Consider the following 17,025-nt stretch of genomic DNA (forward strand, 5'->3'; position numbering starts at 1 on the left):
ACAGGCTAAAGGCATGAGGTGGAGAAAAAGTAGGTCAGAGGGAGGGAGGTGGAGGGTGTATGTGTGAGGGGTAACTTGAGACAGATTCAAGGTAGAGGTTGGGAGCGGGAGGGATCAAGAGACGTAGATGGGGTGGGCATAGAGAAGATGATTCACTTTTTCTTTTGCATCTGCTGTTTTTTAAGTAAACAGTCTCACTTTTCACAAGTTTCTGCCATCTGGGGTGTATTAAATATGTGCCAGAAATAAGAGCCCATAGTCTATTTCTGAATAGTAAGAGTGTGTCTAAATGCCAAGGAGGCTGCTCTGCTCTTAGGAAAGAGTGCTTTACTGAGATAAGGACCAAAGAACGTGTCGTAAAGTACTTAAATGTGACGATACAGTGAAGTTTTGTTGGTGTCACTGCAGGTATCAAGCTTATAGTGTACTGCTAAATTATTATAGCCAACCATAGCTTACTCTGGGATTAGTATTGCAGTGATCCAGACTGAATGCAGTTGTGCAGATGCTGTATCTACATACTGGGAAGTCAAAAATAGATGGTTTTTTTTGTTGTTGTTTTTTTTTTACCAAGATTCAGACTACTGATGCCTGTGACAAACTGTATGTTTTATTGTCACTGTACTGTTATTAAAACTGGAAACAGAGCAGCTGTAAGTGGATCAGAGATGGAATGGTTGGAAAGGTACAGTATATAGCAGGAAAAGGTGCACTGTGTTAAAGTGAACAGTAGATGGCGTCAACAGTGTGTCATTTTTGGGTTCTTGTTGGGAAGTAAATCAACTTATTTTGATCTAGTTCACCTGTATTGTCAAATGTATTTTTGGCTGTCTAATTATAAGTGTAATGCCTTATATTTAATTAAACTGATTTTTAGTTGTTTCGTTGTTACAGAATATACTAACAGTGAATCATTCAGAAAAGCAAACATCAGAGGTGAAAAATAAAAGTACACTGACTGATCTCAACAGACATTTCCAAAAAGTTAGATTTGTAAATATTTCTTTACAAATGTTTTTTTGTTTTTTTTTCTGTTCAGAAAGACCTATTAGAATGAAGTACCTGAAGTTAGTAAGTTCATAAAATGTCTTGACGTTCAGAGAGACTGTTGAAAACGTTTGGAAATACCATAACAAAAGTTTGGTGATGCAGAGTAACATTTAGAATCTGTAACATGCATACATGCAGTCTAAAATATTTGTCTTCAGGAAAGTGTGTATATGTGTATGTGTATGTGTGTGTGTATTCGCTCTGCAGTAAAGGACATGTTGACCGTCACTGCCCGACTTGTCTAGCCTACTGTGCTACATTATTCTCCGTAGGTTGTGTTCCTGTGCAGTTGTGTGTATGCCTTCGCCGGTACACTTTCAGTTGTTAATTTATGCGCTGGTTTCTGCATCGGCGTACGTGCATGTCCTGTGAGCATCTCACGTCTGGCGAAGTCCTTGGTTATTCCTCATTCTCATCTCCCTCTTATCTTTTCTAGTGAATCATCTACGTCCTCTGTTTGTCTTTCCCTTCTCATCACTCTGTCTGGCTGGGGTGAGATTGAGAACAAGGAGTTTCCATGGAGAGGGGCTTTACATGACTGAGGAGTTGTTTGCTGGCTGGTTTTGCATCGTTTCAGGTACAGTAGGTAAAAACCCTTTCTTGACCTTTCAGTAAAGTACTGAAGCACCTTAGCAGTGAGAATGCGGATGGTGACCGTACCTGAAAATAAGGGATACAAAAAAATAGGACATGTAATGGATAAAGGTCACTTTTCTTTTTCAGTTATTTGTGTTTTTTTATGTATTCTCAGGGATTTTACGCTAGATTATCTGATTCCTGCGGTGACATGGGTTGTGTGTGTCTAGTTGTGAGTGTATGAACTTGTACTATAGTATTATGTGTGTGTACTTGTAGCTGTGTGTACTATATGTAGCCATTAACCTTGACTTTTTGTTGACCTTACTGATATTGTATAGCCCTAATATGTGGATTTGATATGGGTGTTGTTTGTGTGCCTATATGCATTTGTGTGTATTCTGTGTTGCATGTTCACTGTGCAGTGTGTTCACTCAGAAGGTTGCGTCAGGAAACACTCTGGTACTGTCTTTTAGATAGAAAGAGAAAAAAGCAGATGTTGTCAGGAAGGAAGAACTAGATAAAGAATGCTAGAAAGATAAAGAGAAGTAGGTGGATTGATTCACATGGCATTAAAAACCCACTTTATTAATTTCCCCATGCTCTATTTACCCTTTCTAGATCTCCTCTGCTGTCTTGTGTTTTTTTGTTTATTATTTTTTGGCCTTTTCCGCTTTTAATTTTGACAGGACAGCTAGGTGAGAAAGGGGAAAGAGGGGGAAGACATGTAGGAAATCGGATTCGGACCTCTGCATCAAGGCATAAACCTCTCCGTATATGTGTGCCTGCTCTACCCACTGAGCCAACCCGGCCACCAGTCTTATGTTTTATTTAATTTTGCTCCAAATCTTTCAAGTTCAAAACAACACGAGTATGCCATTGAGATTCAAATCCACTGGCCTGCAATGTAGTGTAGTCATTTAGATCTTTGCTGAGGTCGTCTTGTTGATTTATCTGTTACTGTAACATTGTAAGGTTATATTAATGTTAATTTTCAGTTATGCCAGTTATGTAGTTTTTGAGCTCCTGCTTTAATAGTATGTGTCATGTGACCGTTAAGTCACATGAAGTGCACTGACAAGAGTTTTTGCTGTGGCTGTATTGTTTTTAATGCTATTCAAAGCACTGTATTTCCAATTGAAGTGACATACTTAGGAGTTATTTTCTTTTTCACCATACTTTCATCCATCTCACGCCATTATTCCATATATCGTCCCCTATAGCCAATTTGTAGTAAGAGCTTTTTTAAAACTGCTTATCAAGGTAGTCATAAATGCTACCTCTCTCTGGTATATTATGCAGTAAATGCCCACTTTATATACCTGTAGCGTGGGAGCGTGATTGTCTAACTCTCTCCATAGTAAATGACATAAGTGTGTGCGTCTTTATTCAGGCTGTTCCAACTCCTGCAGCTCCAAAACAGAGCTTATAAGGCATTAGGCTTTATTTAGCAAATCCCCCTCCCTTCCTCTTCCTTTATTCTATTCTCCTCCACTAGCTGGCATGGCAGCATTTCTCAACTGCAAAATCACTATACATATCTCTTTATTTGTATTGCCAAATATCAGCCTAGTTGCCCCAGACATGTCCAGTACAGTATATTGATGGTACTACACCTCACATAGCAAATATCCACAATATTTTACCTCCTCAACACTGCCTCAACACCAGCACAATGGTAAATATCAGTCATAATTCTCAGTGAACACTAGATGGCAGTGCAGGAGAAGATGCTTGTTGTCTCGCAGCCAAGGAAGTGAGCAGGGCTGAGTCAAGAGGAGTAATGTACTGTAGAAGAAAATAGGAGAAGGGAAGTGATGGGAAATAGAAATGTGGAGAGAACAGAAAATATGATGTAGCTAAGAAGACAAAAAAGGGGAGGCAGCAGAAATAATCGAACAGATGAGAGGGCAGGGAATCACCAAATACGGGTCTGGAGTGAAGGGGGGGAAGGGAGTTAAAGCTGGTAGCAGGGTGGGGTACCCTCTTTTTGGGGAGCATCTGCTGGGTGTTAAGACAGAGGAACTGGGCAAAGAGAGACAGAGGGATGAAAGTAGGGAGGAGGCAAGTGACAGACTGAGCCATATAGAGGCAGCTTGACAAAAATAACAGGTTAGGAAAAGGGATAAATCAGTAAATGAAAAGGGAAGAAGTGATAAATCACAGAAAGAACAAGAGCTTTGGAGGAAGGGAGGGAGGGAGACCCTATCACATGGGCTTAAGCCTGACTGGAGAGGATTCATTGGGCATGGAGAGGCTCATGGCTGACTTCTGTTAAAGCATGACTGAAGATAGATAGAGAGACAAATAGATAGAGGGGGAAAAATATATTTATTTGTCACAGGCTATAGGATTCCCCATGAACACACCATATACAGTGTACATCCATACATGCATATGGATGTATCCAAAGTCATCTATGTGAACACCATTACGCCACACACGCTGCCTGGCTCAGTAGATTTATGACGGCACAGCTTGATACCCGCTGAATACCGGGCTTCCATAGGAATGCTCAAGAAATACACAGAACGATGGCTTTAAAAAGAGAAGTTTAGGTCTCTCAATATGCTTACAGATTTCTTACATTAACTCCTGCTCAGTAATAATAGAAAAAAATGCATAATAAACAACCAGCAGTGGTGAAAAGGTATCAAGTTCTCTTTCTGTGGAAAATGTTACATTTGCTATCCTGGACATTGACTTCCTTTAAAAATAAGTAAGATTCCCTGACACAATAAATCTTTCTGTTTTAATGTTTGGACAAATAGTTCAACATTAGTAATTTGTAATGTTTATTATATATATTTTTGGTACTTCTGTTTTTTATTCTTTATTAAATCTTACTTTAACATATTAATTTGTCTTTCTGATTGTTTATATTGTCTGACCTTACAAAACAAACAAAACATGTTGATTTCCACAGAAGAAGGATATTTAGTTTGAAATAAATGTAAATTAAACTGATATATACTTCATTGAATACTCTATGAACTAAATACTTAATATATACATTATACTGATACACAATATGAAGTACTACTGTGACTACAATGACTACTATCACTACTACTAACAATAAAGACAATAATCCTAGAAACAATACTAGACTCAGATTGCTTGCTGAATTTGTTCCTGGTTCATTCCCAGATTTTAATTTTTTTCTTTTGTAAAGTATCACTTTAGGGTCTCATTTGTAGGTGTTGTTTTGTAGGTTTGCCTAATTGTCAGTCTCCTCTGCTCTTTAGTTTGTCCACATAAACATTCACCCCCTACCTCCCTCTCTCCCTCCCTCCCTCTCTCCCTTTCTCTCTCTGCACCCTCTCATAGAAAATTAATCAACACACAAACACAAGCGCAAACCCCTCTCTGGGGGCTGTCCGGTCATCGGCCCTTCCTGCTCGTTAGTTGCAACTGTAGCCTGCGTTGCCATGACGTCACGCTGATCGATCCTCGTCCCTGTGCAGTGGGAAAGCAAAGAGACAGAAAAAGGCAGCGCGGTGACAGACTGGCAGAGAGAGGGGAAGGTGGGGGGAGGGAACGGGGAGAGGAGGAGGGACGGAGAGAGAGGGCAGTGTAAACCGCACCTTATTCCAAGGAGGGCGGGACACATGCAGCCACACACACGCAGCTACTACAGGAATAGTCACTGTGCAGGAGGGGTGCAGGGCACATATATTGTGCAGTGGTGTGTTATTGTAGAGTCTGTGTAGGTGTGTGTCCTCAACATGGGTTGTCACTTGGCTCGCACCTGCACGCTACTCTCTCCGCGAGCAAATAATTAATGTCATTCACCGCTGGGCAGGCTTGGCACACTGCACTGACATAAGGTAGGGTGTAGGGGAGGCGTGCGTGTGTGTGTGTATGTGTGTGTGTGTGTGTGTGTGTGTGTGTGTGTGTGTTTACCACATTTGTGTATCCTCTGTATTTACTCTGTACATGTATGGTGGCGTTTTCTGCGCCTCGATTTGGTTGTGTAAACACGTGTGTGTATTCAGTGCATGCTCAGAAGTATTTGTCAAGCAAGAGCGGTTACTAATGTAGAAGTCTCTTGGGCCATGGTGTCAGGAGATTCAAGCTGCAAGCCATGTGACTCAACAGAGAGCTGCAGGGATTGGCTGAGGCCATCTCTGACCTCAGCACACTGCCTCCGCCCCTCCTCAACACAACCACCCCCACTGCCAAACACACATACACACACATATAACCCACCCTCCCCCTCAGTCTCTCTGCCTCCCTCTCTCTCTCTACCCTGGCTTCTTTAATTATTTTTTTCCTCCAGTGAGCTTTCCCCCCCACCTCTCAGCATCCTTGGCTGAATGTGTAGGTTAGAGCAGCAGCAGCATCATCCATGGCTTAAGCCCCCGCTCTGATCGGCAGCAAACCCGGCCGGGCCCCTACCCCCCCCTCTCTCTCTCTCTCTCTCTCTCTCTCTCTCTCTCTCTTTCTATCTCTCTCTCTGTATCTCTCTCTCTCTGTCCTCCTGGTCTAGTTGACAGGCAACGTCTGGGGGTGTCGGAGGCTCACTGTTAGCCAGGGCGTTAGCCACATGCACACGGCTGCTCTGCTGCCCATCAATTCTACTGTCTCTCTGGTAACTGGGGGCTTCTTCTCTTCTCCCCCTCCCCACGCCTTCTGCTTTCATTTCAGGCTCCTTGGAGATAGAGGAATGCAAATCTGCAACCATGATGGAAGGTAAGGTGATTTTTATTGTGCTGTCCCCATTTCTGTTGCTATTCAGGGTAATCCCCCCCTTTATGTCCTTGTCCTACAGCGCTTCATCTACTGGCAAGCGGGTATGTGTTTGGGAGGTTGAAATGTCATATACTGCCCTGCTATTTTGAGTGCATACATTCCGGTGACTTGCATGTTATTCTTAGGAAAAGGGCACAGCCACTGAATGTCTACCACAGCGGCACAATAGCGAGGCTAATTGAACTGTGTGTACCTTTCTGAGTGTGTGTGTCTGTATGTGCATAGTACCCCCCACTCCCACCCCCCCTTTTCCCGCTTCCTATCGTAAAGGATTATTTGGACTTATTGTGCAGGAGGGCTTATGTGCCCAGCTGGCTCACTTGTATAAATTCTCTTTGTATGGTGTTCTCTGAAACACATGCACTGACACACGCATAGTACCATAAGACTCTGGTGTGTATCTGCTCACACTACATTGCCATTTTTACCCAGCCCTTGCATGTGGATTGCATATCTGTATGGGTGGGTGCATGCGTACATTTGTAGCCACCCATGGTTGGACTGATCCATCTCTGTTGGTTTGAGCATAGTGAGGAAAAAGAAAACTGATGATTGTTTTAGTTTTATGTCCCTTTAATTGATGACATCATCAGGGGGAAGGCCAGTGATGGATGAATCCCTACAGCTCTGCAGCTGGCACGCGAAAGCCTCCATCCATCCATCTGTTTCATATGATATCTCTTATTCCTTATCTTTCGTATGGTTTAGGCATCCTACAGTATGTTAATGACCACTTGCCATTTGATTGACCAGAACAACCTTAATATATTTTACTGAATCAACCTTGGATTATGTAAGCTTCCACAGTCTGCGATACATAGGCCGCATTGAAGGGAAATATGTTTAGGGCACTTTTGCTTACAATATTTACCCACTGCAGTTACGTACATTTTTCTTTCTTTTTCTAGACGATCACGTCACGTCACTCAAGCGTGTTTATTCCGGTGCATTTAGTAAATGAACTCAATGCCAGTGTCTCTGCTGCTAAGGAAGAATCTCATTAGCTTGCTGTCTGGTTGTGTTTGTGTATGTGTGTGTCTGTCTGTCAGAGCTTTAAAAGGAATGAATAAGTTTTGAATAAGAAAATGTTACATAGTAACATAGTAGCCCGGTCAGTTAAGTTAGGAGTGGATTTGTAGGGGAGGGCAGGAACCTATATATTGATTTTGAAGTGGCAGCTCTCATATAGTTAGTTTCTAGCAGTTTGTACTGATTTTCAGCAATAATTCTCAGTTATATAATTTGCAGTCCTAAACCACATTTTTTTCTTATTTCAAATGCTGAGCCTAATAGCTTGAAGTATGGTGCATGTTTCATGTTTTTGTAAGGATGTTATGAAGTGGGACGTGATGTTATGTTTGCATATGATTTTAATGTGACAAATAAAAAGATTAAAAGTAGGGCTATCCCAAACGATTAATTTTTAAACGATTAATCTAGCGATTATTTTTTCAATTAGTCGACTAATCTAGCGATACATTTTTCGATTAATCTAACGATTAATTTTTCAATTAGCGATTATTTTCCCATTGCTCAATTATTAACAATTTACACAAAATAAATTTCAATAAGGTTCAAATCTCTATTTATTAAAATTGTTTAACACTGCAGTGTTCAAGTAAAATGAATTTTTAGTGCAACCTTAAGCCAGCTGTAGGCTATCAATCCAACCACAAAATAAAGTTACTTTCAGGAGGAATACAAAAATAAAAACTTAAAGTAAACCGAGTGCAAGTGCAAAAAGAGTAGCCTGTATTTGCTTTATTTAACAGTAATAATGAATAAGCTCTTGTTTAACATCCAAGCTCTTCTCCCTTTAATGTAACTTTAATTATTTGTATCTAAAGGCTGGTTAAGCACTGTAGGGAGGAGAAGTTGGACAGTTTTTTGTCTCGTTCCAGTGAATGGCACATCTGGGTGATGGCGTCGGATATGCGTTAGCATGTTAGATGTATTTCCACTCACATACCCAACAACTGCTGAACAACGCCAACACACAGTCCTCGTCTTATCCACCACTCTCTTGCCTGTAGCCTACTACAGGAACTGACCCAAAGACCGAAGTTTTCGAGGTGGGGACGGCATGAGACGAGAGGACATGACACGGTCGACCTAACAAAAAACTGCATGTAGACGGAGGAGCTCGGCTAGCTTCAGAGCTAAGGCGGGACTACAGTTTAGGTGTCCATACAACCCGCGTATCTAACAGTAGTTCCACATTACATTAGTTCCGCATTACATTAATTAATTTGCATGCAAGTTTTATTCATTTATTTAATTTAGTGATGCGTCGACGCAAATTATTTGTGTCGACGCATTTACGTAATCAATGAAGTAGACTATGTCGACGAATCGTCCCAGCCCTAATTAAAAGACATTTCCAAGTTTTACAGAATTGGCAGTAACGATATCATGACCACCATGCCAGCTTGTGTAGAACATGAAAACAATCTAAGGTTAATTCTGTCATTCAAACGCTATAACGCAATAAGGGGAATTGGGCTTGCAATAAAGAGGTTAACACTTACATAAAGCACAGAAGTAAATAAACAACTAAATAAAGTCAAACCCCTGAATGGATCACTTCCACATGCCAAACAGGAAGTAGTTCAGTAAAAACGGCTTTAAAAGTTGACATATAACCGTGTAATGAATTGAAATAATTATATGGCCAAAAGGGTCTGTAGATCTCTTTTCAACAGTTTCGTGATTAGTTTCCTATTTGTAGGAGACTATAATTGAAGTTTTCTTCATGTCTGTTCTCATTGTTAACTGCCCATGCATGATAAATAAAAGGTCTGTGATTACTGGCCTGCTGTGTGAAGTCAGAGAGAGATTGAGTTTTAAATTATATGAGAGACATTTAATCTGTTTAAAACGACTGATACAACAATAACAGCCTCTCCTGAATGTTTGATATTGGTGTATTAAACTGCCATGCTACTGTATCATGAAAAATGCAAACAACAGCCAGCCTGACCGCTTGGAGCAGATTGTAATGACAGCAACCATAACAGCATCCTTGCTTGTCACACTTGCATCATCATTATACAAACTAAAAACTGCTCAGTAGGTTATAATTTAGATGATGACCATAATACATAAGGCTACGCCCTTTCTGCCCTTGTCATAGTTAGGGCACAGCTGTGTTTGTAGCATACAGTTACCTTGTGCCCAATAATGTCTAATAAGCTCATGCTGACTGTGCCGGTATCTGTGTGATATATAATTATAAATATTTGATATCTCAGGGCAATTATAACTGACCACACAATAGCCAGTAATTAATAATCAACCCAAAGTGATTCAGTGTTTTCCCTTTTGGTGTTTGGTTTATGATACAGTATGTGTCTTGAAGGTAAAGCTTAGCTCTGCACAGTGTTGATCAGTAAAATATAATGACAGTGATGTGGTCTAAAAAGTGTGTTGATAGGTAATCTAGGCAACTCTCTTTTCTGTTACAGGGCAAAGAAGTATACAAATCACATGGTTCGATTTTTTTGTACAGTGTTGAATCATGATATAAAATTACAGAAGCAGAGTTGAACAAAAATAATACAGTAATAGAACCGACTTATCCAACTTTACTTCAACAGTAAGAAATCACAAGTTAAACTATTGCTCCCCCTTTCCTGAAAGTGTGCTGTCCTGTCATCCACTGCATTTGTCACGAGCCAAGTTGTTAGGTAACAGTTGAGAAGAAAAAATGTGGACTGTCTGCATCCTCTTCCCTTCCATTAGCATGGCTAGCGCAGGCTTAGCATGGACTGTGTGAGGGCAGGATTACAGTCAGGTGTTTAAAATTGGATGCTAATCCTTGTTAGCTCTGCTTTTTAAAGCCCCATGTCATGGCTAGAATGGCATGACCAGAATGGCTGTCGCACACACAGGGTAGAAGACATGGGGTGATTACATCATTTTAGTTCAAAGGGTGAGATTCTGTATTCATATTGGTGATAACCCCCTTCCCTGTAGACACAATATAGCAGCTAAAAACAGGGATGTTGTGCTAAATATAACTGTTGGTGAACTGTAACCTCCAAAATGATAATCACAATGAGGGAAACTCGCTACAGTAAATCCAAAAATCAAACGTACTTTTAGAAATGCATTTTTCTGGGTTGTGTTTTTCCTTTAAAATCCTATCCCCCTATAATTTACAATGGTCTGATAGTACTTACCATGATTATTTGCTATGCATTTCCTGGGTTTACTGCAAGTGGGATTACTGCATCCTAGGCAGATGTCATTTTAAGTAACAAATCTCCAGTATGCTTTTTTGTACTCATGAGAGCCTGCACTTGTGTGGTGGTTGTTTCACTAGTAATTTAATCAGCTCTCCTCAAAGTAATCACACTGGTGCAGCGTGGGAATCCTGATCCCTTTGGACTTTGAGGGTAGGAGCTAGAACGACGAGGCTTAGACATCATCAAGATAAAAATGAAGTTTAATAGATACAATTTCTAACTGTAGAGCAGTGTGTCACTTAAAAATTCAAGTAAGATGTCATCAGTGACTACTCTCTAATGTCCAATACTGCTTTTAGTGACCCTCTGACCTCTCCTCTAGCACTCTACTATCTCACCAAAACTTCCTCTTGCAAACAACATCAAACATGTAGCGGGCATACTACAATGACATTTTATCGTGCTCCCTAGAGCCTAAACATTTAGCATTTTGTATACTTCCTTTTGATCCACATTAAGGCCACATTGTAAACTGTGTATACAAAATAGCTTATAATCATATTGCCAGATTGTTCTAAAATGTGCTGAGTACAGTGATGCTCCCAATAGGGAAAACCTTTTGATTTTAATGAAGCCATGGCATTTCCTGTAGCACCACCATCAAGAGAAAGTTGCCATTATAGACCCGGCACTGACAAGGCTGTAAGAATAGCAGAATCACTATGTTAGTATTTTTTCAGTATGTTGTTGAAGAGTTTTGTTGACTACATCTAACTTTTGTGGGTTGAACTATGCAGACTATCCTTGCCACTAGCAGGGCTTCAGACTTGTAGTCTTGTTAATCCTAGTTAGCAACAGTAGGAATCACTGTCACAGGGAGGCCCAGTACTTAGAGCTTGTCTGGCTGAAACTTGGATAAACCCTTGACTGGAATGCTGCAGAGTAGACGGCAGAGAGGACACAAGGCCATATGGCGGGCTCCACTTAATTCCTTAATGGTCTAGTACCTGACTTTATATGAAACTTGATAATTATTTGCTTTTGTGATGATGGCAGAGTTGAAGGATTCTCGAATAATACATTATATTAGTATGATTGTATTGTTTTTGCTATGATACAATGAAATTCCTTGTCTATCTGGTTTTGCTCATGGCACACATGCATGCAGGGTCATATCCACTGACTTAGCTTGTCAAAAGCAATTCAGCATAAATGATCTTCTCTATGAGTTGTAGTGAGAGCAACAGGATATTGCTGCTGAGATCCCTGTGAAGTAACCAGTGTGTGTTGCTTATGCGTCTATTGTCAGCACTTTGACTACAGTTTAGCATATACCCATCACCATTTTCACATTTTTTTTTGCTCAGTGCCTGCTGGCATGAGCATAGAGATGGCCCGATACCATTTTTTGCTTCCTGATATTGATCCCAATACCTGAACTTGCCAATCCGATACCAATGTGTCATATATTGTATTATGTTTACTAACTGTATACTACTATCCCTGTATGTGATATTATTTCTATATTTGTTGTCGGTCTGGCTCAGGTTAAACTCTTTGTGAAACATGAACAAACGCAAACAATGAACGCCACAGAACTTTCTTTTATTATCCAGTTTGACAGTCAGTTATAATGGAAAAAGAACATAAATTAACTACTTTAACGTAGATTTTCTTTAGGGCTTTATTACGTGGTATCGGATCAGTGCATAAACTCCAGTACTTCCCGATACCAGCGTTTTAGGCAGTATCAGAGCCGATACCGATACTGGTATCTGGTATCTCTACATGAGCAGAACAAAAATTGGGATTGGAACGAAGATCCTTTATACTAAAGATAGCGCATTTCAAGCATTGCCAAGAGTATGAAACGGTACACAATTCCTGTCTCCTAAAAAGGCGTGGCCTTGTTTGAACGTCTTGTGGATGAATGAAAAGTTATATTTGAATAATTTATTAATATTTTCTTTTGCTAACGTTAGCTATTTACTCAGCTAAAAGACATATTTAGCATCACGGAGATTAGTTTTGTTAGGACGTTCACGAACGTTAGCTGACGTTAGCTTCTCTGTGTTGCCTGATCTCGCGAGATATTGGTCCTGAGACAGAAACAGGTCTCAAACACAGTTAATTTTCTCCTGATGTGTACAACTAAAAAATGCCATTTTAGTGTCAACATTTTCTGGAGATGTGTGGCTTGTGAGAAAGTGGTCCACTATCTACTTTGGTGACTATGGGGCTAAAGGATAGCTCATAATCTGTGTTCACGTTCACTTCTCCCATTGGAATCAATGCACTCGGACCTGCCACTAGTCTCCTAAAGAGGCGTGGCAGTGGTGGAGCCCACGTGACACAGATACAGTAAACTAGCTCGAGTTGGGGCGTCTCGGTTCTAAACTGTCTCTGGTTGTGATCATGTAGTCATTTTATTCCAATCCTACCCCAAGTCCTTCCCTAAGCTGCTTTTAGGGGGATGTTTTTTTGCCACACAAACTCACTCAAACAACATTGACAACATTTCAAACAATTGAAATGGAGTCGAAGTAATAATACTACGTTGGATTGTGGTAATGTTCCTTCAGCCATATCATACAATAATTACAAACACGCAACTGTCCTAGCCTAACGTACACAAACATCGTCATTGTATTAACACAAAAACATTACCTTGTGACTTTGAGAAGCCTTGGAGAAAGATCAGTGATGTCAAATAGTCAGAATATCTCTTGTGAACTCTGCTTAATTTACATGGCATCCAATAGGCTCTAACTCTGGAAGGACTCTGCTGCCATATGGTTTCCCGTATAACAATCATGAGGCTGACTCATGTCTGTTTTGGTAATGAGCTGGGCAAAGGCTCCCAAGTGCACATTTTCATTGATATCTGATTAAATAGGTAGGCTATTTGGTGGGTTGATGTGGGCACAAAATCATAAAGGATGGTGCACCCGGTATGTCTCCATGTTGGTGAAAACCTTGTTAAGGCTATACTGTGTTTCCTCTTGAAGCCCTCTGTGCAAGAATTGCTACTGCTCGATGGCATGAAATGCATCTGTGAAATGCAGAATTGTGCATACCTGGCATACCTCACCACTGGTACACTTCATCTCCATCCTGAGTCATAGTTTAAGTCCATGTTTCTTCTTGTGTTAGTCTAATCTAGTCCTTCAAAAAAATTATGAGATGCCTGCATGTGTTTCAGCTGTGTACAAATTACCTTGAGTTAATTTAAATATGTACGGGGGGGGGGTTATTGGGGAAGTGATAGACAAGGCTACATCTGATGTTAGTATGTATTCTGGAGTGAAGTGACGAGTCTGAGTCACTGGCGTTTCCTATTAATAACATAAGTGTGTGCACGGAACGCCACGTCATATAATGCTGTTATGAAAAATGTGTTTGTGTATGTTCAGTCATCAAAGCACATGTTTGTGTGTGTCTTTCACTGATTCTTGGGAATTTGGATAAAACAGGTTTTAATTTTGAAAATAAAAAGCTAGTTAAATTACAAAATCTAAAGGTATATCATTATAGACCAAAGTGTTGGCTGTTCAGCAATGTACTGGTGCAACCTCCTCATTTTGTATTTTTTTCATAAAATAGACGTTTTTCCAGTTATTACTTTGTTTTTGTCAACACCGTCAGACACAATAAAAAGCATATTATGTATTATTTATTTGGTCTAATATGTATTTAGAGTTTTTAAATCATTATCTGACATTTGTCATACACAGATATGCTGTTAAATGTTGAATATTCACTTTTGTTCATTTTTTATACTGTTTCACGTGTACTCCTTTAAAAGATCTAACATCATACAACGTTTACTTTAAGCCTAAATAGAAAAAAGTAATGTTTTTTATTTAACAAACCTATATTTGTATTAAAAGAGACTTTTACTTTAATAACTCAACAGCACTGAAGAAACATATTGTAAGCATATTCATTTAAAACAAATAAAACTCCCTCTGATGGTGGTGACACTATTCTGGTGACAGTGGCCTCATAACATACAATTCCAAAATGTATACCACACAAGATGGCTTCTTGCTTAACAAATTCATTTAACTATTGGGTCCAAAAAATAACAATCCTGAGCATGCATATCATATGAAAGAGTAGGTTTTTGTCACCACCGTCACACATCACCACCGTCAGGTTTCTTGTGACGTACAGTCTGACGGTGGTGACAAAAAACTCCAAATAGCCCTTAACGGAGGCTAGAATATAATTTTGATCACAATAAATACGGGCTCACGGCTGTGGTTTGGCCGCAGCCTCAAGGCCGAACCACAGCCATGACGATATCCACGAAAACCTGACGGTGACGTCTGACGGTGGTAACAAAAACCTACTCTTTCACATGATATGCATGAGTTGTTCACATTAGCCATCTTGTTTCCCCTCTCTTGCTAGCTACTTCAGACCTCTTCTTAAAAAGTATACATTTATGTCATAATCTAATATTTTTTATACAAAAGAGACTGTGTTGCCATGTTATGGTGGTGACAGTAGCAGTGTCCAAAAATAATTAACAAGTTTAAGAGAAAATAGCATTTAAGGGAGCTTGAGTGATCTTGAAGCATGTAGTAGAGCTGAAGGTTTGAAAATGGGGTCCTCAGGAATGTAGTTGACCTTTTAGTTGCCTGACTTTATTGCTTTTTATAAATATCTGACGGTGGTGACGAATATGTGGGACACATTTTGAGCAACCACAAAATAATAGTAAATATTGTTAAAAACTCACTTTGTAGTTTTTAAAGCATATTACAATGTACTATTTCATGTGGTAAAGATTTTATTCAATTTAATTATTATATATCACTTTCTTGCTTCCTCCCATTTTATAAATATTTTCAGCACTAGGTTTATTAGAAAAAGTGTAATTGTATTAATCCTTGTGTGTGATAAATCCCCTCTTTGCCATATCTGTGGATGTGTCTGGGTCTAGCATTCCCTGTATATTTATGCTTTATGGCTACGAGCCAGACCAGTGCAAACAGATGTCAGTTTCAATCAGCGGAGGATGCACTAGCACAGTGACGCAAAGACACAGCAACAGGAAGAGATTTGCAGCGTTTATATTGATACTAGTTGGGTTGAGAGATGGGGAGGGATTGAAAGGTTGCAGAGAGAGCGGTAAAAAGAGAGATGTCTGTATTTAGGGGAAAGAGAAATGTGATTCATTAAAGAGGGATGAACTAAGTGTTTGCGATGTGATCAAAGAGAGAAACGCAGCATGTGAAGTGTCTCGCCAGCTATGGGTGACATGTTTTCAAGCTTGTACTGTTTGCATGGACAGTTTCTGTTTGTGTGAGGCTTAACCTTCCTGTACTCTACGTGTACATTAGGCTGTAGGCCTGGTTAAGGAGGCAGACTCGAGTGAAAGAGTGTGCATCGTTGCATGCAAGAGTGTTTTATTACTTTGGAATTCAGTGTGTTAACGTGCACCAATTTGTGTGACTCTGAGTTAGGGTCATGTTAAGGTTATTGTTATTGGTCTTTAAGACAAATCTGAGTATGTTACCCCTGAGTGTGCTCTGTCTCAGAAACTGAAAAGGAAACACCAGGGACTGAGGTGACGTTATGACTCACAGAGACCTTACACATACCATGAGCTATCACATAGCGTAATGTTGCAGATCTGAATCAATCTTTTTTTATTCACATTTTTTTTTACACACACACACACACACACACACACACACACACACAAATTGGCTTAGCCTATATATCTGCGAATGTTACACCGATATATTGGTATACTGTATGTTGGCTGATAAGTAACAAGAAGTTGCAGTACATAACTTCCAAAGATAGTTTGAGGTGGGAACAGTAACACCACCACACAGTTCGGTCCATTAGAAAGCGGAGACAAGTTTATTATTTCAGTGAATTAAGAATAACAATGGATTTAAATTGTAGATGTACACCAATTATTATGTAAAAATATTATTTATTCATGCACTTCCCTCCTTTTTGTTAGTGTTTTTGGTAGACTAACTGATGAATGAATGAATGAATGAACTAAGTTATTGTGTTTTAAATTATGGTGTGTGTTAAGTTTTTACACACAAATTAACTCCTATGTTTCTTAGGTAAAAGTTTGGGAGTGTATGTATATATGTGTATAGGTACATATGTATAGATGTATGTTTAGAAGTGTATAGGGGTGCAGATGTATGTGTATATGCGTATACATAGATATATTTCTTTACTTTTAACATTTTTAATTTTAAGTGAAGGAATTGCAATAAAAGTGTGTGTGTATTTTTGAGAAATATATATATATATATATATATATATATATATATATATATATATGTATGTATGTATGTATGTATATATATATATATATATATATATATGTATGTATGTATATGTATGTATATGTATGTATATGTATATATATATGTATGTATGTATGTATGTATATATATATATATATATATATATA

At 39.3% G+C, this 17,025-nt stretch overlaps 1 protein-coding gene across 8 annotated transcripts in view; it reads left to right on the forward strand.

Moving 5' to 3' along the window:
• Positions 1-17,025, forward strand: part of sgip1a (SH3GL interacting endocytic adaptor 1a) — an 80,312-nt gene that overhangs the window by 12,462 nt on the left and 50,825 nt on the right. For 4 of the 8 annotated variants that reach the window (XM_028587007.1, XM_028587012.1, XM_028587010.1 and 1 more), the window contains 2 exons: positions 1,487-1,636; positions 6,277-6,321. In XM_028587007.1, the coding sequence (XP_028442808.1) occupies positions 1,585-1,636; positions 6,277-6,321 (97 nt within the window). In that variant the 5' untranslated portion in view covers positions 1,487-1,584. Of the gene's footprint in view, positions 1-1,486; positions 1,637-5,276; positions 5,457-6,276; positions 6,322-17,025 lie in introns of those variants that run through there. The other 4 variants (XM_028587009.1, XM_028587014.1, XM_028587011.1 and 1 more) reach the window with 4 other exon arrangements.

Source organism: Perca flavescens, chromosome 9 (assembly GCF_004354835.1).
Source record: "Perca flavescens isolate YP-PL-M2 chromosome 9, PFLA_1.0, whole genome shotgun sequence".
Classification (NCBI taxonomy): Eukaryota; Metazoa; Chordata; class Actinopteri; order Perciformes; family Percidae; genus Perca; species Perca flavescens.